The 20855-nt window shown below is 34.5% G+C and overlaps 3 protein-coding genes across 5 annotated transcripts; all 3 read right to left on the reverse strand.

Annotated features, from left to right (window-relative positions):
- Nucleotides 1–596: 596 nt before the first annotated feature.
- On the reverse strand, nt 597–6441 carry GATB (GLU-ADT subunit B). Its single transcript, XM_089724214.1, has 11 exons — nt 5918–6441; nt 5238–5682; nt 4137–4821; nt 3614–3822; nt 3198–3338; nt 2867–3070; nt 2342–2539; nt 1839–1907; nt 1245–1361; nt 1056–1146; nt 597–961 (listed from the first exon to the last, which is right to left on the reverse strand). Exons 3-10 carry the CDS (start codon nt 4768–4770, stop codon nt 1066–1068), a joined length of 1653 nt encoding a protein of 550 aa, XP_089580340.1. The 5' UTR covers nt 4771–4821; nt 5238–5682; nt 5918–6441; the 3' UTR covers nt 597–961; nt 1056–1065.
- Nucleotides 6442–6863: 422 nt separating this feature from the next.
- On the reverse strand, nt 6864–19195 carry MSH1 (MUTL protein homolog 1). Of its 3 annotated transcripts, none has more exons than XM_012222230.4 (22): nt 18843–19195; nt 18569–18710; nt 18368–18465; nt 18107–18182; nt 17833–17952; nt 17017–17064; nt 16766–16830; nt 16282–16367; nt 15996–16160; nt 14944–15053; nt 14736–14841; nt 14575–14650; nt 14027–14085; nt 13087–13154; nt 11957–12130; nt 11110–11316; nt 10190–10446; nt 9882–10025; nt 9126–9183; nt 8363–8662; nt 7539–8273; nt 6864–7328 (listed from the first exon to the last, which is right to left on the reverse strand). In XM_012222230.4, exons 1-22 carry the CDS (start codon nt 18959–18961, stop codon nt 7101–7103), a joined length of 3441 nt encoding a protein of 1146 aa, XP_012077620.1. In that variant the 5' UTR covers nt 18962–19195; the 3' UTR covers nt 6864–7100. The 3 variants fall into 3 exon arrangements, with proteins under 3 accessions (XP_012077620.1, XP_012077621.1, XP_020536691.1); XM_012222231.4 differs by having other exon boundaries at nt 18569–18707; nt 18843–19193; XM_020681032.3 differs by lacking the exons at nt 17017–17064; nt 17833–17952; nt 18107–18182; ... (1 more) ...; nt 18569–18710; nt 18843–19195 and having other exon boundaries at nt 16754–16772.
- A 401-nt stretch (nt 19196–19596) lies between these two features.
- Nucleotides 19597–20352, reverse strand: LOC105638484 (uncharacterized). Its single transcript, XM_012222293.4, has 2 exons — nt 19879–20352; nt 19597–19731 (listed from the first exon to the last, which is right to left on the reverse strand). Exons 1-2 carry the CDS (start codon nt 20350–20352, stop codon nt 19636–19638), a joined length of 570 nt encoding a protein of 189 aa, XP_012077683.3. The 3' UTR covers nt 19597–19635.
- Nucleotides 20353–20855: the final 503 nt, after the last annotated feature.

Consider the following 20855-nt stretch of genomic DNA (forward strand, 5'->3'; position numbering starts at 1 on the left):
AATTATCATTGCATTAATTGTAGTTGTTAGTACAAAGACCGACTTGAAAGCAGCACGGATGAGGAAAATTTCTGTTCTGATCTCTAAATGGAAATTTGAGTTAAACCCATTAAATATTACATATATCATTAAAATTCTAATAATGACAATCACGTGTCTCATCATTTACTAAATACTCTCCCTATTGTTCTTTTAAGTGAATAATATCTTAAATTTATTATTTATCCTTATTTAATATATTTTTATTAATAAAGAAATTAACCATTATTATTAATTAAATCTTGATATAATCAAAATTAAAATATCATGCTTTAATCTTTGTAGAACACTTTATTTAATAAAAATTTTGACAATAGCTTGTTAATTTTACAAATAATTTAATACAGATCGGTTAATTTTTAATATTATGAATATAAAAATATATTAAAAAAATAAAGTAAAAATCACAGTTTAACCATATTAATTAAAATCTGTTAACAATATGTAAGATAAATCAGGAAAAATTACAGAACGAAAAGAATAGTTATATCCGTGAAAAAATCCGTCCGGATCATTTTTGGATTTTGCGTAGAAACTAGTAATATAGCGCGCCACAATTGTCAAAGGCAACGGTAAATCATCAAAAGTTGATAAAATAATGAGGGGAAAAAGTTACAAATTTGATACGTCTAAACCTTCATTTCAGTGCATAAGAAGTAGTTGCAACTCTACTCAACTCATGATGCAAGATAACTGAAATTACAAGCACATGCCAAATCCTTAATATCCATGGTAATATTACCAACAAGAAACTCTCAATTTCCAAATTTGTTCTCCATTTTGCGCTAAGTTGGATCTAAATTTGCTGCTGTCTGTTGGTCCGTAAGGTAATGCTTCCAAGCTAAACCTTTTAGATTGAGCGTTGGAAATCATGGATCAGCATCTGGTACCTATTTGCAGGTCAAGAATATTGTGTCTCCAGCTGCAATAAGGAAAGGTCAAATTTCATGATCTAACATGAAAGAAGTATTTTGTAATGAAAAACAAGAGTTCTTTCAGATTAAGAAGATACCCACTCGCAAACTTTCAGCTTTTGGCATTTAATTTCTCAAGGAGGATCTTGTTTAGAAGCCCTGGATTTGCCTTGCCTTTTGATATTTTCATAACCTGCAAATGAATTCAATGGTCAAAATAATTTTTCTACAGGGGCAAGTTCTGTTAAAAAAATAAAAAATCAGGGGAAAGATAATGTTTAAGTATTATACCTGGCCTGCAAAAAACCCTTGTATCTTACTTTTTCCAGCACGATATAGCTCCAACTGCTTCGGATTCTCAGACAGCACTTTATCCACCATTTTCTCAATCTCAGCAGGATCTACAATCTGCTATTTTAGAAACATGTGAGAGATATACGACCAGACTTACATTGTTCCCTTATCATGATCTATGTAATTTGTCTCAGCAATTTGAATTCTCTGCATTGGTCACTCTAACATAATTCATCAATCAATGAAACAATACCAATCTCGGACTTTCAGATATGTTGACTTCCTCCAAAATAAAATGATGCTAATGAAACCTTGGTTTGAATTAGTTAATCCTTATACAAGTATTTCAACAATCAATCTTGCTCAAATAAAAAGAACATATCTTTAACAAGATCAGCTTGTTCCAACATGAGCCTCGTGAAGAAAATGACAAACTGTCAAGCATCTGAACTTCCAGTTTTATGTTTTTTCAAAGTCACCAATTTATGTATAATTAGAAGCATCCTTTTCAACCTAAAAGTAACTCCTATGTGACAATACAAGCACAAATATGCCTTAAAAAATAGGCTACTGGAACAAAAGATAACTTGCCTGAACAAGATCCTTTTCTTTTATCAATCCCTTAACAGTTCCACCATTGGCAATGAGCTCAAACAATATCTGCAATTAATAAGGAGAGGCAATAAAAGAGACAATGTTAAAAAGATAACAAGGTCCAACTACCAATTTAGCTATTTTTAACTGCACTTGAATGCCTTCCAGATATGTTTCTTATTAAGTTCTTTGACCATCGTGTACAAGGCCACAAACCCAATTGGAAAAGGAGAATTGAAAGAAAGCTAATAAACTAATATGCTATGGTAACGAGGATTTTATGATCAAAGGCCAAGGAAAAAAGTAAGGAAGCAAAATTTTCAAATCAATTAGCCAAGGGAAACTTTGTGCAGATAATGCATATTAAAATGGTGAGATTCAAAAATAACTAGAAATCAAGATGTTGCAAACTCTAAATAATAAAAAGCAACATATTACAATGATGAGATGGGTAAGGGTATTAAAGAAGTTTTAACATGAATTCTGAAGTGATCTTTTACCTCTTTCCCAATCTTCCCACTAATAGTCCCACCTTTAATTGAAGCAATCAGCTCAGCTAGCTCTTGAGGGGTAAGTTTGATTTCATTTATAGACACCTTTTCATTTTTCATATAGGCAGCAATATCACCCATTATCCAATTTGCAGCCAGCTTCACATCAGCACCCTTAGCTATGGTTGCATCAAAAAATTCTGCAATCTAAGACATTTATTCAATGAATGAAAATCCTCAATCAGATAATCCCAGCATAATACCTTTTTAGGAAACACCATATTACAAAAGTCACAAGAGTTGAGAAAGGAAGGAAAAGTTGCTGAGGGCTGCTTTAGTAAAAGACATTGAAAATGACTCAATGGCCCCTCGAAGACAAAATAACTTTTCATAACTACTAAACAATAGTTCTGTCAAGCAATGTGAATTCAGCATTCCTGTCCCTAAATAGATGAATATAAATTCTAGAAGGCAATAAGTGCAACACCCTAGCAAATGTAACTAGACAGACACTTTGCACTGTTGAAGACTTACACTCATGTCATTTGCAAGGAAAAGGACATCCTGCATGCCTAGGCCCATGTTCTCATACCTCCGACGCTTAATTTCTGGGAGATCTGGCAAAGAATTTTTAATGCTATCAACATATTCTTTTGTGAAAATAACTTCTGGAAGGTCTGGTTCTGGGAAATATCGATAATCAGAAAGCCCCTCCTTTTTCCTCATTGAAACTGTTTTCTAAACAGAGAAAACGGGATTATGAGTTATGATTGACAGGCTGGAGTGCATTTCTTTATGTACTTATTCAGAAAAAAAAAAAAACTGGTTCTGGTTGCTCTAGGAAGAAAAAAATATGTAGTATAACCTGAGCGCCTTCTTCCCAAAGACGAGTTTCTTGGACAATTGAATCAACTTGGCCTTGACTGTGGAGAAGCACTTGCCTTGATATCTCAAAATCAATGGCCCTATTAATTGATGAAAATGAGTTTAAATTCTTTATCTCAACCTGCCAAATCAAAACAAAATGAGACCATCCAAATATTATAAGCCAGGTAAACAAATGTAACTCTTTCAACTTTATAAAAATAGTACATTGGTAATTCTTGTCACCAAGAGAAGAAAGAAAATAGGCTTATGAGAGCATTCCAGCAGTATTCTAAAATTATGCAAGCATGGTGGTAAAAGTAGCAATAATGTTGAATATTCCGGCTCCTAGTAACTCTGAAATACTCTAAATAAAAAGCCACCAACCAAGTCATTTCACTAAGTTAATGAAGTTACCTTTGTACCAAACTCTGATTGCCCGATTGGTCGAATTGAGACATTCACGTCACATCGAAGAGAACCTTCTTGCATATTGCCATTGCTCACGCCTAAATACCTCACCATCCTCTGTAGTTCTGCAGCATATTCTGCAGCTTCAATACCATTTCTCATATCAGGTTCAGAAACAATTTCAAGCAATGGTACCCCAGCCCTATTCAGATCAACCTGAAAAAAGACAATAAAAATAGTCAAAAACCCTATTATTACACACATCTTAAATCTTCTAATAATTCCTAGAAACAAAAGCTCTCGAAAAATAATGATCTTGCTAGTCAACTGAGATACAAATTTCCAATTGATGATACTAAAGCTTAACCAATATATCACAAAACTAATGCAGCAAATAGATCAAACCATAAAACCAGCAGTACTAGGACACCAGATTCCAATTATACATTCAAGAAATGTGAAACCAAATATCATAAAAGACACAGTAAGAATGTAAGAACATTAACACAACAAAGAGAAAAAGTAATTTCCTGTGAGAAACTTCCATTTCCTGAATGAAGTAGCTTCCCTGCATCCTCTTCCATGTGAAGCCTGGTAATGCCAAACCTCCTATGCCCACCACCAAATTCCATAGGGAGATCCAAATCAATGTAACCACCAGTTCCAATTGGTATATCAAACTGTGATATTTGGTATCCTTTTGGAAGATCAGGGTAAAAGTACTGTTTTCTATCGAATTTTGAGTTCAGTGACAGCTTGCAGTTAAGTGCAAGGCCTAATTTCACAGCAAATTCAATAACTTTAGAGTTCAAAACCGGTAAAGCACCAGGCAAGCCCATGCAAATGGGACAGATACTGGAGTTTGGTTGTGCTCCATAGTTGTATGGGCAGCTGCAAAAGGCCTTGGTTAAAGTAGAGAGTTGGACATGGGTTTCTATACCGATGATTGCTTCATAGTCTTTTGTGAGTTTATCAAGTGTTTTGGACTGTGTTTCAGGTGAAACTTTGATTTGCTTACTGTGCTTTTTTTCCCGAGTGGCTGTCTGGCTCTGTGTAGTGCTTTTCATTGTGCAGTAGAACACACCATTCTTTCTTCTAAAAAATGTAGTAGGGTATAACAATAAAGAACTGGTCTGAATGTTTCTGAACAATATGGAAGCCATGTTGTCAATTAATTACTCCAATTCAGAAACCAAACAGTTCTACGGCCGCCTCTGCAAAATATCAAACGGGCAAGAAGCAAGCTACAAAGGTCAAGAAAAGAATCATAAAAAAAGGAAAGCAGGAAATTAACTTATACAAAGTTTAAGACTTGGAATTGGCATTGAACATAAGAACTAAAAGAACTAGATACCCAAGTGAAGACTCATGCTTTAAACTTGAAATGAGCAAAAGAATAATACTACAAATGGTATTAAAATAAGGAGAAACTGCTTCTTAAGGTGCGTACCCAGAAAGTATGCCCGTAAAAGCACTAAAATTGGTAAACGAATGTAAATAATTAAAACAAAAAAGAGAGAATGAAATGCTGTAGAAAAGCTAAGCATGGATTAGTTACAGTTTACCAATCAAATACAACAAGAGAATAGAAAGAGAGCAGAGAGAAAAATTTCGTTTTCGTTTCCAGAACCTCTTGTTGTTGAGGGTAAAGTTGAGACCACCGTAGAGCAACCAAAAATCATCCGCAGCAACACTGGAACCAAATTATCTGTTTCGGAACAAGTGAAGGGAGGCTGATGCCACGTCAACTGTAGAATGAGCCAATAGGGGCGACACATAGGCTAGTGGCAGGACCGTAAAAGTGAAAGAAGAAAGAGGCAAAAATGATTCAAAGCGGCTCACAGTTGAAGCCAAGTTAACTTGAGCCGGGTTCAATTAATTAGCAATCAAAACGTTGCCGTATTCGCAGTAAGGAAAAATCCCAATCCCTGTTCTTCCCCAATGTCTCTCAGCTCGCATCGCCCTGTCTCCCCTCTGCCATATTTGCTTGCTCTATCTGTCTCTCTCGCTCCCAGTCAGTACGTCCCTAGTTTTTCTATCTCTCTGGCTTCCTCAACTTTCCCAGCAACCAAACACTTCAAAGAAGAAAAATTCCAACAAATATAAAAACAGAAAACTAAACAAGAGATAATTATACAATTGAAGCAAACATCGTTTCATTGCAACACTTCAAATTACAAGATTATGTTTTCCTCTCTCACTTATCACCATTTCCACCATCACCGCCATCAATGCCGTTAATAAAAATCTTACAGGGAAAAAAAATTAAAATAAAAGAGGCTTTTGTTCGAGATGAAGGATTTGCAGAACCTGACACTACAGGGAACGTGACAGAAAAGAGCGGCAGCAACTTCGGCTCCGCTTCTCTCGGTGTAGTTGCCGGTGATGGATGCAAGTAAAAGCGCTTCTCTTTGATTGCTTTCGCTCTCTGCGTTAATAACTAATAAATTATCATTCACGCTATTATTCTTGTGAATTTTGTTGTAATTACTCAAGGGAGTGTAAAAATTTAGGATATTTTGCTGTCCAAGTCGGTAAAAACAGGTCGGTTATTAAAGAAGTAACCGGACTGAGAATGAGAGCTGGGAAATCGAGGGGAGTGGGAGGTGGATTGCAATGGCTTTTCTGTTGCTGCTATGTAGAGGGAATAAGAGACTGTGGGTTGCGGTTGTATTGGTGTTTCGTCGCGCTGTAAGAGCTTCAATCAAAACATGGAAGACCAGAGACAGAACCAGAGAGCGATGCGAGCTGAGACAGTTTTCCTTACAGAAAATGCGATGTGGTTTTGCTAACTATCTTGCGCCCAAAGTTACAATTTAGAATAATAGTTATTGGAAAAAAAAATTAAATTAGGGTGAAATACAATAAGGCACTAAGTTCATGTATTTTTAATTATTAATTCGAACATTTTGGAAAAATAACATAAGAAAAAGTTCTCAATTTTGAAACTTATAATAATGTTCATCGAAACTTTATCAATAGATATTTTATATTTTAAACAATTACGACTTTTGTAATTACCATCCAAATTCAGTTGAAGAAAAAATAAAAATTGGTTGAGGAAGACCTTTCTAAACTACTTTTCAAGATTTTGTCATCATTATTCTTTAAAAAAAATTCTATCAATATTTGCATTGAAATTTAAATTAAAACAGTTAACAGTAGAATTTTCATTTAAATCACCTATGCATCACCTTATCCCATTTGCATAAATCTTCTTTTCCTTAAAAAAATAAGGAATTTACTGGACTCTGCATCGAGTTAACATGTTAACATTTTCTCATCCCAAAAAAAAAAAAGTTACCATCTGGGTACACATTCTGCAAGTTGAGCAACTTAAAAACAAAATTGCTGCCGCCACTTGCAATTTCAATTGCAGAATACAGTTTTCATATACATGATACATACAATCAGAAACCTCCCTTACCCTTACCTCACAATTTTCTTCATTAAAGTAGCTTTTACAAAATGGGTAGTCAAAGGTGTAGACATGTTAATGGACAGGCGTGGTTTCAAGAGAGAGATTGCTTGTGCCAAAATTCCGATGTTTACCATCAGCAATGTTGCTAAGTTGGAATCCCTTTCTGGGTAGCTGGTTGATAAGAAGAGTTTCCAGTTGGCAAGCAATGCTCTTTCCTTTAACTATGAAATAAAGAAAAGAGGCATTATACATCCCTTCCTTTGATCGATGTGCATGGACTCGGCCTTCAAGATCATCTGTCTGCTCCAACATTTAATGAATGGCTCAGGAATTTAAGAGATGAATAAAATCAAAGGGATCTATTCAAGTCAACAGAGATAAATCACATCAAATAACATATAGAAATTGATATGGGCAAGATGCAATTTCATCTCTATTGAAATGAACTGCTATTCAAAGTAGTATCTAAGAATTAATGTAGGAAGTAAAGAATATGTTAAAGGGAAGTACCACTCCAACGTATAGCCTCTTGTCTGGTCTGAACATGATATAGACACATGAAGCACCGATTGTTGATGGAGGTGGCTGTTCCCTTGCACCAATGGCAACACACTGCACTGTTTCAAGTTCTGCTGTGTTTTTCTGCTTGTAGAGCTCAATGAGCTTCCTCTGGCATATTAGGGTAACAGCACTCTCAACGTCCTTCTTTTGCATGACTTCCATCTCTTTGGCTGATTTGGTATCATGATGAAGAGCTCTTGCAGTAGCTTCCGTCAGTGCAAAATGGGCTTCATTGGAGCCATTAACAGTTCCGCTAGAATGGATTGGTCTTTTTCTTTCTTCAATCCTTTCGGGAGAGACTTTTTTAGCATAAGCAGAAAAATACAATTCTTCAGCTCTTTGGACAATTGTTTCTGGGATCCCTTCCTTCTTTGCGGTTTCAAAAGCAAGGCTTTCTTTACAGATCCCATCTATCAATCTCCAAGTTGGTTTTGTTTGTCCATTGACATATTCTGTTCCCATTGCTTTACATGTGGTGTTCTTTGTATGAAGTGGCAAATCAAATATTCCATGCAAGTGAGTAGATACAATACCCAGACAACCGATTTTATCAAGGGATTCAATAATGCTTCCAGCAATACAAGTCCCTTTCGCAGTTTCTGTCCCTCGGCATATTTCATCAACAAGTACAAGACTCCCTGATGAGGCTTCAGTTATAAGAGACCGGATTTCTGACATTTCCACCTAAGAAGTTAAAACCATGTAAGATGGATAATGTTTGATTACCAGGAACTATTTAATTAGAATTAATGGAGTATAAAGCAGTTGAGCACCTGGAATGAGCTTTTCCCATCGGCAGGACTATCATAAGATTTCATGTGAAGCATAATGGAATCAAAGTGAGGAATCTCGGCTGATTCCGCAGGCACCATAAAACCACATATTCCCAGTAATGCAGATGCACAAATTGATCGAAGCAAACTAGATTTACCACCTCCATTTGGTCCTGTCAAAAGAATTAAGGACTGCATATCAACTGTATTATGTACAGCACTGCCTTCTGCTGTATCAAGCCAATATGGAGATAGGCCCATTAATTTCATTCCATTAGCTCCTTCCAGTGATTTCCTGTCCTACACTCAAAACATCGAAGAAGTTAAAAATCATAGCAATTTCATGATGCCAAAATTCTATGACAGGTGTGAACACTGCAGTCTTTGTTATAAGCCAGTTCAAGATTTAGTCCAACACAAGCATTGTTAAAAAAGACGAATTTTAGCAATATATATTATAAACAACAGCAGAAACTGTCAGTACAAAGACTATCAGGCAGCCAGAAAGTCCATAGCATTATTTTTAATTACGAAAGGAAATTGAAATTTATAAGAGGCAGAAAAAGTTTTCTTAATAGATTTTTGTTCTATGGCTCAACGAGGAGGGGGAGGGGGAGGGGGCGGGGGTGGCAACTGCGAATGGTTGTCAGAAAAGTTAATACAATAAGGCAAATCACTGACCAAAGGTTATTAGTAATGCAATATTAGCTAAAATCAAATAAGGTCAACATTGAATCAACATGGACAGATGACATATTACTACCTCTGTCTGACTCAAGCCAATAAGAGTGGGGAACACCCATTTCCTTCGCCTCCCTTCACTGTCATAATCAATGAAACCCAAAATTAAAATACGGTTGATTAATATCAAGTATTGGAGATTCAAAGATGATTAGAACTATAGTAAAATTAATAGTCCCAGAAAAACAATGTGATGGAAACTGATGGCTTGTCTAATTGCTGATTATCAATGAACTTCATCAGGAAATGGCCATAGTCAATTAAGTCAAGCCTTCAGGCAAATCAGCCTCATCCAAGAACAGCAATATTAAATACAAGTCTGCATCCATCTTCAGTGCTTTAAGGTGGATCTTATTTGTATTCTTATATTCAATTTTTGGTTGTTGGGATTCAATTTGATTGCAGTAAAACAGTGTCTTTGTGCATTCACACACGCACATTTAAAGAGCAAACTTGGGATATTCTGAATTCACTCGGATAATTAATATTTGTATGGAACAAAGATTTTAATTTAGTAAATCAGTAAAGAGACAACCAAGTTTCATAGATGTACCGGAATTTCTCTCAGTTTGAGATTATTATTAAACTGATATGACCAAATCTAATCCAAAAGTTTTTATCCAGGTCTAGAGTATCGCCAAAATACATTAGCATTCAAATTTTCTTAGCTCACTGATAATCTAGCAATTATGTCAAATAAGCACTGCAAAAAGGACAGACTTACTGCAACAGATGATTTAAGCATTACTGGAACAGATTACCCAACATAAAAACCCACCTCACATGAGCAAATAGTGCCTTTGCAATAACAAGCAACATTGATGCAAAGATAAGGATATTGATCCTTGACTGCAACTCAGCAGAAAGCCCCCTCAACAATTCCAAGACCCTTGCTTTTGCCTTATCAATAGCGGCGTGATACCTGAACAGAGGTAAAAGAATTTTATCAGTCAAACACATTAAAATAAAACATATGAGGCCGTGGTTAATAGCTTTGAAGAAAGCAAGCATGGAAACTTTTGTGGCTTTAAGTTAAAAAATGAAAAAAAGAAAACAGAAAAAGAAGGAAAAGAAAGAAAAGCTCACCTCATTAAAGCATCCTCCACCTTAATGGTAGTGAACCATTCCTCGCCAACTTTTCTACCTTTAGAGTCCACAGCAGGTTTAAGCTGTTTAATTTGTTCTTCCCCTGGGGTACCAGCCCAAACTGCCGGTGCAAACCGTTTTCCCTTAAACCATACAGATTCATGCTCTCGAGCATATGATACTTCTCCCTTAGGACCACCAAGAGGGGCCATGCTGGCTTTTATTCTTGAAATGATGGGGATGAAATCTTCAGTGACCTGCATGAATTGTAAAAGCTTGAAAATATATATAACCAAAGAAACATGCCACTTATCTACCAAATAAAAATTGAATAAAGCAAATTCTACGAGCGTTAAAAATAAAACAATTCTATGCATTTATTGACTGAGATGAGAATTAGAAAATCAAATATTTAAGCATAGCTCAAGAATCATAAAGTTTTAAGGTTAATTGGCAATGTCCCATGTATACAGGTGTTTGTACTAAACAAATGTTTCTATATCATCTTGAAGTAAAATAGATGTTGAGATGATAGATGTTGAGATGAGAGTGCAGCACTAATAAAAATCCATTCCACACCAAATCTGTAAAAATCATGATCATTATGTAAAACACATCCTAGATTAATGATTCATTAAGTTCAAAGATTTGGATTACACCATGTAATGACCATTCATGGTTCTTGGAAACTTGTCATAAATTCAAGCTGGAAAAAAGTTCAAATTTGGCTGTGAAAATTTTGGGGTTGAACAACTAGTAGTTGCTCCTAAGTCCCAGACATAAAACAAAACACCCCCTAATTCAGATTCTCTAAGTACTCCATATCTTATAATAGCATGTCATCGAATTTTTTTAGCTTGAATTTTATAGGAATCAAACATGGTATCAACTAATAACAGGAATCAGTTGCGGAAAATTACTGCTGATGACAAGGCCTGTGCTGCACTTTCCACTTCTGCAAATTCTTCCTCTATATGGATCCTCTTTACACGACCTCTCCAAGACAACTCCATATCCTCAAAAAATTCACTAGGAACGACAGAATGGGAATCTGACTTTCGGTCAATTTTATCTTCTAGATAGATCATTTCACAAATTCTATCTGAAGCCCATTCACATTCATTGACCTGCAGAAAACAAGGAAAAAAACACATTATAACACATTAAAGCCCATGAAATTGTAGGAGGATGATAGCCAAAAAAAAAAAAAAAAAGACAAAGAAGAGAGAGAGACTACAAAAGCATATATTAGAAATTGCTTTGCTTATACTAATAAGCATCTTTATGAAATGGTGTTTTGCGTCATATTAATTGACACAAAGTGCCAGTTCATAAAGATGCGAGCTAAACTAAAAACTAAATCATTAATCTATCTGATCCTTGTAAATATTTCCTCTGCAGGTCATTATCTTTAAAATAAATATTTAATTGTTTGAGGCTTAAAGACATAAAATTAACATACTGATTCACATACTCGTCTTTAAAGAGGGAAACCTGAGATAGAGGAGCTTTAAAATTCATTGGTTACCCTTAGAAAAGAATATGTGCTGAATACCCATAAAAAAAGGTTTAATAATGAGAACTGAAGTCTTGGATTCTTTAACAAGATATTGTTATTATCTTTTTCTTCTAAATACTGGGCATTAAGTTCATCTAAAAGTAAGATATAGTGCCAACAAATCCTGGATGAATAGGAGTTTGTAACCATATTAGCAAACTAGTGAAATTTACGTTTGTTCTTAGAAAAGGCAGAGTCATTCCACTTACTAATGTCTCGAAGTCAATTTTCAATCCAGTTGCCACCCATGTAGGATCCATTAATGATTTTAGGATTTCAGTGAGCTCCAAGTTCCTATGCATGTGCAATATCTCATCAAGCACATTTTTTATTCTGCAAAACTCAATATGATTGGCCTCCCTCAGTTCAAGTAGCTTCACTAGCTGCACAACATGAAGCGAAACAATGGAATTACATGTAGAAAGCATAATGAAAGGAGATGGTTGATTAAACAAAAGGGACAATACAAAGCATGCAAGCGAGAAATCATTCAAGCCTTGTTTGGATGGAATGAGGGAAGGGTTATTACAGTAAGCTAAAGGAAATTAAGGTAGGGAAGTAAGTTTTTTGCGTTTGGGAGGTATCAGAAAGTACCTTGTAGTGGAAGATTTTATTTTTTTAAGGAAATAGTAATTTATGCATATTAATTTAGTACTTTCTAAACTACATTTCAAGGGCATTAATTAAAGCTCTATTAAAATTTAAAGTATAATAATAATATAGGTTCTCTAATAATAGAAATTACTTATATGTTAATTGTAGGCCCACTTCTATTGGCAACGAATTAGCAAAATTAGAAATGAAGGAAAAGACAAGAAGAACAAATAAGAAAAATCAAGGAATAAATTTAAAACAGAATATAAATAATAAGGATAACTTTGGAGTTTTATATTATGACCATATTTTGGAAAGCAAAATGTTTAACCCATATGCCTCCACCCCAATTCGGTGGGTTTAAAAATGGGGTGTTCAAAAAACCTTAAAAAACATTTCCCTCCCTCAACCCCTCTTCCCAAACAACTTATTTATCCCACCTTACCATATCTTACTCCCCAAAAACCCCAAATAATCTTTAAAACTTTTCATGATTGTTTCAATATAGACAACTAAACTATGGAAATATACAATCCAATAGAAGCTCCAGACAGTGACTGTATGCAATAAATTGAAGCAATATACATATGATTGCACAATGCAGTTACTCTAGCTGAATAAGGTTCCTTTCATCTAATTGCATCACTGAGATTTACAAAAAGAAGCATTAAATAGAACATAAATTCTTTTACATCTAACGTATAGGTCTTTTTACATCTAACATCCAGAAGTAATAGAAAACAACCTTTGCAGATGAAACACAAGTAAATTCTGGGATAGAGCACGTAACATTGCTCATAAGTTTGCATATTGCTGCCAAAGAAATAAAGTTTAGTAAAAACTTTGAGCATCATTTGAAACATATAAAATAAAAACTTTGAACTTGGTTGCACCATATAACAATGAAAAGCGCTGAAAATAAAAATAAAATACAAAGTAAAAAAAAAAAAAAAAAAAATGAAGGGGAAATTATTTAAACTTCAGTCTGCACCCCCTTCCCAAAAAGGTCCTTCAAGTTTGCATTGCTGCCATTCCCTTTTTTACTAACATAAAATCCATTAAAGTTTGCTCAGTTAACTTTTTCAATAAAATCCACAATTTTTACTATATAGTTCAAAGTTATGTAGCTTCCATATTTCTCATTCATTTGTACATTATCTTGGTCTTCAAAATCTGAAGTTCAAATCACAAAACTACTATTTTACTCTTGGATTTCAAGATTACTATTTCAGTAAACTTTGACCAAAAAATAATGAAGCAAACCACCACAGGGATAAAGTATCAAACTGAAAACCAAGTGTGGCAAAGCTAAAAATAGATCTGACCATGGGAAGACAGCATAATTTACCCCTTGTATATTCTATCTTCATGCACACAATCAAAAATGCATCCTGATATTGTACAGCACATTCACTCACAAGTCAGCTGAACTGAATGCACTTCCAATAACCAAAAAACAAATTACCAAACACCAAGTCAATGTGAATGTGAAAATTCCAACCTTTAAAAGAATTAATTATTTAGTGTGATAGAAAAAAAAAATACGTATGAAAACATTTACCCACAACAAAATTTATCGCCGAAACACCAAAGTAGTTATCCAAGGGGATTTACCAAGTAATTTGATTTATTTCAAATTCAATAACCAAAGGAACAACCTACATACAGTATGTTTGACAACTCACCTTGAATGGTGGATGCAATTTCATAAGCAGGAGGATTCAGAAGAAGATCTCTCACATATCTGAGAAATCATAAATTAATAACACATGTTTTGCAAATCAGTTCTATTATGTCATAGGAACAAAGAAAAAGAAAAAGCATGCAGAAGAGTTACCACAAACAAAGAACACAATAAAGTAGAAGAAAGCAAATTAATCAGACAATTAAAAAACAATAACCTTAGTACATTCTTAGCAAGAACTTTATTTCACTTTGTAGGGAAAACCTATTGCCATAACTTTGTTTCACTTGAGTTCCAAGAAGTATAGGAACTCAACTAAATTCCATTAAATAATTCGTTGCATAAGCTGAACCAACTTTCTGGTCCACATCCCTCCCCCAAGTGCCTCAAAAAAAAAAAAAAGGAAATAAAAAGAATAGGTATCGGGAAAAAGATATGGCAAATGAACTTGTTGTGCTCATCAACATCTACCAGTAAATAAAATCAACAATTTGCATCAGTCAAGCCAATACATAGACAACATTTTAAGAAAGAAAATTTCTTACTTACAATACAGGGAGACCTGAGCAATTTGATGGAAGCAATACCTTCAATAAACAAGGTATTCCTTCTGTTGGTATGACACCTGAGAGTATGAAATACTTGTTATAATATTGGCTGGCACTACATAAAGAATTCAATTTAAACTGTCTAAGTAAAGTTAAATTGACCAATTTGCGTTGCTGTTCCAAGGTGCAATGAATGGGGCCTATTTTCTGAAGGCACAGTGACATTTCTGAAAGCAACTCCATTTTCAAGACCATAAAGCTCCCTGACCTAGAATTGTCATAAAAGAATGCAATATTTAATATCATCAAACTATATAGCAATGAGAAAAGAACACACCAGTTCAAGTGCAATAAAATCATTTAATTGAACCTTAAACAAAAGCTCAGTGACAGGATTGCCTTGAAACCATTCAAAGTGTCTGGTGCTGCATTCTCCCCATAAAAGGCCACCCTCGCCAAATTCTCCCCAACGACAAGTTCCTGCAGAAAAGAATTGATGCAATAATAAGTAATAACTGATTGGAGAGAGGGAACATGTAGCTCAACCCAAACCCAAGATCACTGACATATCAAGAATTAAAAGGGGAAAAAAACGCAGGCTAAACATCCATAACATGGTGCAAAAAATAAAGGTACATGGCATCACTTATAGTGAGGACTGATGACCTAATAATCCATTACTGCCATGTGCACTTCTATTCCTCTCATGCAAGTGATGTAATCTTTATATATACATGCCTAGGAACAAAGATCCAATAAATTGACCATAAATCACAATGCACTCAGAATCCAAGTATTTACAGTTTTTATTTTTTTTTTCCCAATGATGGTCATTTTAATGCCTTTTGCAAAAAATCAGAGTAAGAACCTTGATAAACACTATAGCATATAATTAGTCATCTGTTTGTCAACACAAGAATCAAGATTGATCAGATTAGTGAAACTGGTAATAAATGTTACTCACCTCATAATTTCTTGGTAAAATACATTTTTTGTCCAGCTAATTGTTAGATATAGTACTTTATTTACATAAACGCCAATTATTCCTAATTCAAGACAGTCTGACATCTGTAATTATTTCATTCATACATTTACACTCTTTATAATCATATAAAGCAAAGTTCAGCTTTTAATTGGAGAGCCAGAAGGTCAAATTTTACATTAAAAAAATAACGGGAGATGGCTCAATCATGCAAACCCAAGTTTGCAACTCCACCCTGTCGTTCCTGCAGGATCTGGTTTCCCTTTTTTCCTACAATATCACTTTTGCAACGTATAACCAATGACGTATCAGTTATCAAAACCACTCCAAAATTAACATAGATGTATGAATAAAATGATGACACCAATTCATCCAAAACAAACTTTTCCATTTCCACAAAAACAAGAACCTTAAATATAACAAAATAATGGTGTACAAACCTGAGGAATTGTTTCTTAAAGATGTATGAAGAAATAGATGATGGTAGCGACATGTACGAAGCTTGGCAACTAAAGCCTCTTCAGTAAGACCATCTTCTAATGAATATGTCTTCATAGCCTCTAAGACTGAGACTATGCAATAACCCCTTGCAGAACGTGATATTCCTATAAATGCCAGAATTATTTTACAATCATAAGATCCTGTTTCTTTTTTCCCCTTTTCTCTTTTTGGGGTAATAAATCTGTCAACATTCTTAATGTAATTTAAAGAAAGAAAATTCCGTACCAACCACGGGCATTGGTTCTGGGAAGTCAAGATCATGGTCAACCCCCACAAGTCCAAAAACATATGGACTGCCTGGATGTGCATGCCTGAGTACAGAACAACATGTGAATTTCAAGTGTTACGAGCAAACAATAATTTACAAAAAAATACAAAGAAAAATTGCAGCATGAGCAAGTACCAATTTCTATGCCCCTTAATTTGAAAATTTTGCTTACTTTCAAATGTGCAACTATCAACATGATCTAATTCATATGTCCAAAAGTTAGCTTTCACCCTTGAGAAACATGCTTAAGATAGTGGCCTATGTACCAATTGTTTTAGACAACAAGTGAAATAGTGTACTAATTTGTTGAATGTAAAAAGGAGATGCTTTTTTCGAAAATCAGTTTGGCATCTGGCACACCACCATCAACGGTATAATAAATCAAAATTTTAAAATAAATATAACACAAAATTAAATCTGGAATCATACACGTGTAATTACCCAGATATAAACCGGCTTTTACGTGAGCGGGCCTGTGTTGGACCTTGTACTTCCTCCACTATGCACTATGAAACCGGAAAACAACAATCACTTAATAGACTAGTCAAAGAAAAAGGTAAAAATATAATGCTATTCGACAAATAACATCAAATCCTACTGTTCCAGAGATGATGGAGGCTGCCAATTTTCAAATTCAGTTGTGTGCATTTCATTTGAAACAGAGAATGCATCCAAATGATTGCAGTACTTACCACAGAATACCCGTTTCGTGTCAAGTCATCTAAAGTTTGCCGAAGGTTCTGCAGAATGAGCATTTTAAAATTATAAAGCATTGGCCAAGTGTGATATTGAATATAATAAACAAAATGCTTCTTTAATTATACTACAATTGATCATCCAGATGGAAAAGAAACAGCTAACTGAGATTTGTCCAAGAGAAATACACAGAAACAGATTATACAATAAAGGCATTCCTTCTCCAGGAGCGAAATTTGAAGAAAGCAGCAAGATAAAACAGATAGAAAAATGTTTGCACAAATGCAGAGTTCTGACATCTCTTTTAGGATGCAAATGGAGCAACTATGAATGCATCACACAAACATCTTCTGGGGACATGAGCAGAAAGCAACATATACAATCACATAAATATGCATGTGCATTGATAAATTTATATTATCATATATACATTTTCCAAAAGTGACTCCGTTGCTGCTTTGGCACTAAGAATCACTTCTTAGAATCTAAATCAAGCAACCTCAGCAGCTGAGCTGAAATTCCATTTTTAGCGCTTTAGAATTTTTTCCAAACCATATGATGATCTACTGTTTCATTCCAAAATGTCAAATAGGTGAGATCCCCTCAACACCCTACGGAATGTGAGTCTACATTCAGCCATAATTACCACCTAGGGCTTTTACCAACCTGAACATCAATCTAGAATCCTGTTTCCCCCTTCTAAAACCATGAAAGAGAACAATTCAGATATTTACGGCAAAATAAACCATTGAAAATACACGTATTTAAATTAAGTAAATAGATTATAAGCATGAAGGAAATAATTCATATACCACAACAGGGCAGCCAGCTCTAGGAATGCTATCTGATCTCAACCCACCAAAAGGATTCAAACCAGCATATTCAACAAGAAAACAAGCATCTATTCCAATTGCTTCATAAAAATCTCCAACCTGAAAACACAAATAGATTGTTGTGTTTGTCATTGCATACAGATGAGTATAAAATGAACACAAAATTTGAAGTTTGAAAGATGCAAGACTTGTTTTGAATATCTCATATGAGAGGACACATAGCCTAGCAATGAAAGGATGATAAGTTCCATACTCTGCAGAGTAAAACCTCACGTGGAAACTTGGACTTGAACTGCAACATCTCCCAATTGAGGTTTCCTTCTTTTAGACTGCATTGAACAATTTATTATTTCCACAACAGTCATCAGAAGGAAGCAAGAGTACAATCATTGGAATCAAAATACCATTCAAAAAAGAGCAACTTTGGTCAAACATTCATCGAAATCACCCTCTCCTTTTCTCATACTTATACACAAAATGGTAAGAGCATATCGTCAAATTAATAAGAGCTTACCTCCCGTTTTTCAAGTTAACATCCAAGCCAAGCAAATTGGAATACATAAGCCTTTTAACCAGCTGAATGGTAGAAGGCTTCCTGCACTGCTGCAGCCTCTGCAATAAGATACACAGCAGTCGATAAATTCCATAAACAGATAATCATTCATAAAATTAAGAAAAAAAAAAAAAAAAAAAAAAAAGAAAAAAAAAAACAGACCTCCTTCCACCAGATTATGTGGGAAAGATCCTTATCATCCAAAACATTGTTTGATGCTTTGGATTTCTTTGTAACTCTTGCATTTCCTTTCAAATTTTTCTGTTCTTTTAAGCAACATACCCGCTCAACATCTTTTCTCCTGCTTTTAATAACCAGAATCATACAATTGAACTCCAAGCCAGCAATAGCAATCCTACAAATAGTTAAATGCACAAGCAACATATGCAAAACATATAAGCAACCAAACGAAAACGTAAATGGAGAGAGAAGTTACAGTAACGACGGTGACCGAGAAAATGAACTGTATTTGCAAGCAGGGGAACGGAGAAACAAAGTGAGGGAGCGCCACTTGGGGAGTGCAAAGACGACGTTTCTCGCAACTAACCAGTACATTCTGGGAAATAACTTTGTTCGTACAAATTTGTCTCTCAATCTCGCTCTTGCGAAATGAATTCGTTTGAAAAAATCATGAATATATTGAAGGTAAGATTCAGAGAATTTCACAATTTCTAGGGTTTTTGGGGATTTGAGCTACTTCTCCACTGCTTCAGCTCTGCCCGCCACAAACGATTAGAGCAACGGGGTTTTGTTTTGTTTTTACCATGAGTGGATAAAATATACGGATGTATTGGGGAAACGAAAGAGCAGAACACCCGTTTTTCGACGACTGTCGTTCAGTCTCGCGAGACGATAAAAAAGGCTTCGGAGTGAAGACAATGGAAACGACTTGTCAGTTTGTGGGTGCAAACTGCATGTCTCGCTTGCAAATCCAAATATAGTTAAGGCCTTTTACAGCAGGAAATTACGACGATTCAAATTTAATATTCAATTAAAATTGCATGAAAATATACCGGTTTTTTTTTTTTTTTTTGAGTGGAATGAAAATATACCGGTTAGTTGCTAGTCTGGTTTTGATTCTGAGCCATTCAACAATTTTGGATTACATAAAAAAATAATAGAAAAGAAAAATATTCCAAAATAATAAATACAATATTTTTCTTTTGAAAAGAAAAAGAAAGAAAGAAGAAGCACCACAACAATAGTATAGAAAATTTATTCTTAGCTAATTACATTTGGCAACAACAGTTAACAGCGTTAGACGCAGTTTCAACACTAAACTTTGCAACTGCAACTGCATCTACATCTGAAACTCCATTTTTGCCCTGATAAAACGAGAACATCATAATACAGATTTAATTAATTAATTAGCTAATTCCAAGAAAATCAAATAAGGATTACTAATTAAATACTTTATGTTCCATTTAAATTAATTATTTCAAGATTAAATCTGAATTTTCAAAATACTTTACCTGATCGGCCAATCCATTATTTCGCTTCCTATTTGATTGCAGCAACGTGTAATTATCAAGAAACAAAGCATCCTTATGATGATTAATATCTTTATCGCGATAGCAAGAAATACAGAGATCATAAGTATTCCCAGAGCCATTGAAGCACTGGACACAAGTGAAATAGACACCATCAAGAAAGACCCTGCACTCGTCACAAAAGAAAATTCTTTGGCTTGCGCATATGTAGTGTACAGTCACAATTTCATCGAAATCCAATGTGCCATTTCCATCCTCATCAAACTTTTTAAAGAAATCAGGAGTGGAAATTGTTTTATAACCTTTCTTGTGCTTGATATATTGTTCATATTCATCGAAAGTAATTTTTCCATCTCCATCTTTATCCATTTCGTTGAAGAGATCTTTCGCTAATCGCTTCTGCTTTTCTGATACGTTAGCATAATAAGCTTTTGCCGTCTCCGATATCTCTTCCATCATCTGTATATTATCTTTTCTGAACTGAAGCTTATTTATAATCTTTGATCGATTATCCAAGTTGTATATATACAATCTTAGCTAAGTATATGAAATTTCCTTGCACCAGCCTTTGATATAATTTTTTTTCTTCATGTAGAATTGGCTATTAGCAACAAACTAATAATTAAGTCGATTAATTATTGTTTAAACTATAGTTTTGCATAGACATTATCGTTTTAAATTGTCTTCGTTTTTTTTTTTTTTTCCATTGTATTTTACCAATTGTCTATATGGAAAAGGGTCAAACACAATAAGATACAGACACACTAATGCATAATTAGCAGATTATTATATATTGTGATTAATTGAAAATTTCCATCATAAGTTTAAAATTGAGATCAAATTCATATTAATTAATTAAGTCAAATATAATAATTAAATCGATCAACTTCAATGGATCAGTATTTATTTTTTTTCATTAGCTAACTGTTAGGAATAAATATGCAAAGAATATTAGGAAA

Source organism: Jatropha curcas, chromosome 7 (assembly GCF_041381405.1).
Source record: "Jatropha curcas cultivar XTBG-Jc1 chromosome 7, XTBG_Jcur_1.0, whole genome shotgun sequence".
Classification (NCBI taxonomy): Eukaryota; Viridiplantae; Streptophyta; class Magnoliopsida; order Malpighiales; family Euphorbiaceae; genus Jatropha; species Jatropha curcas.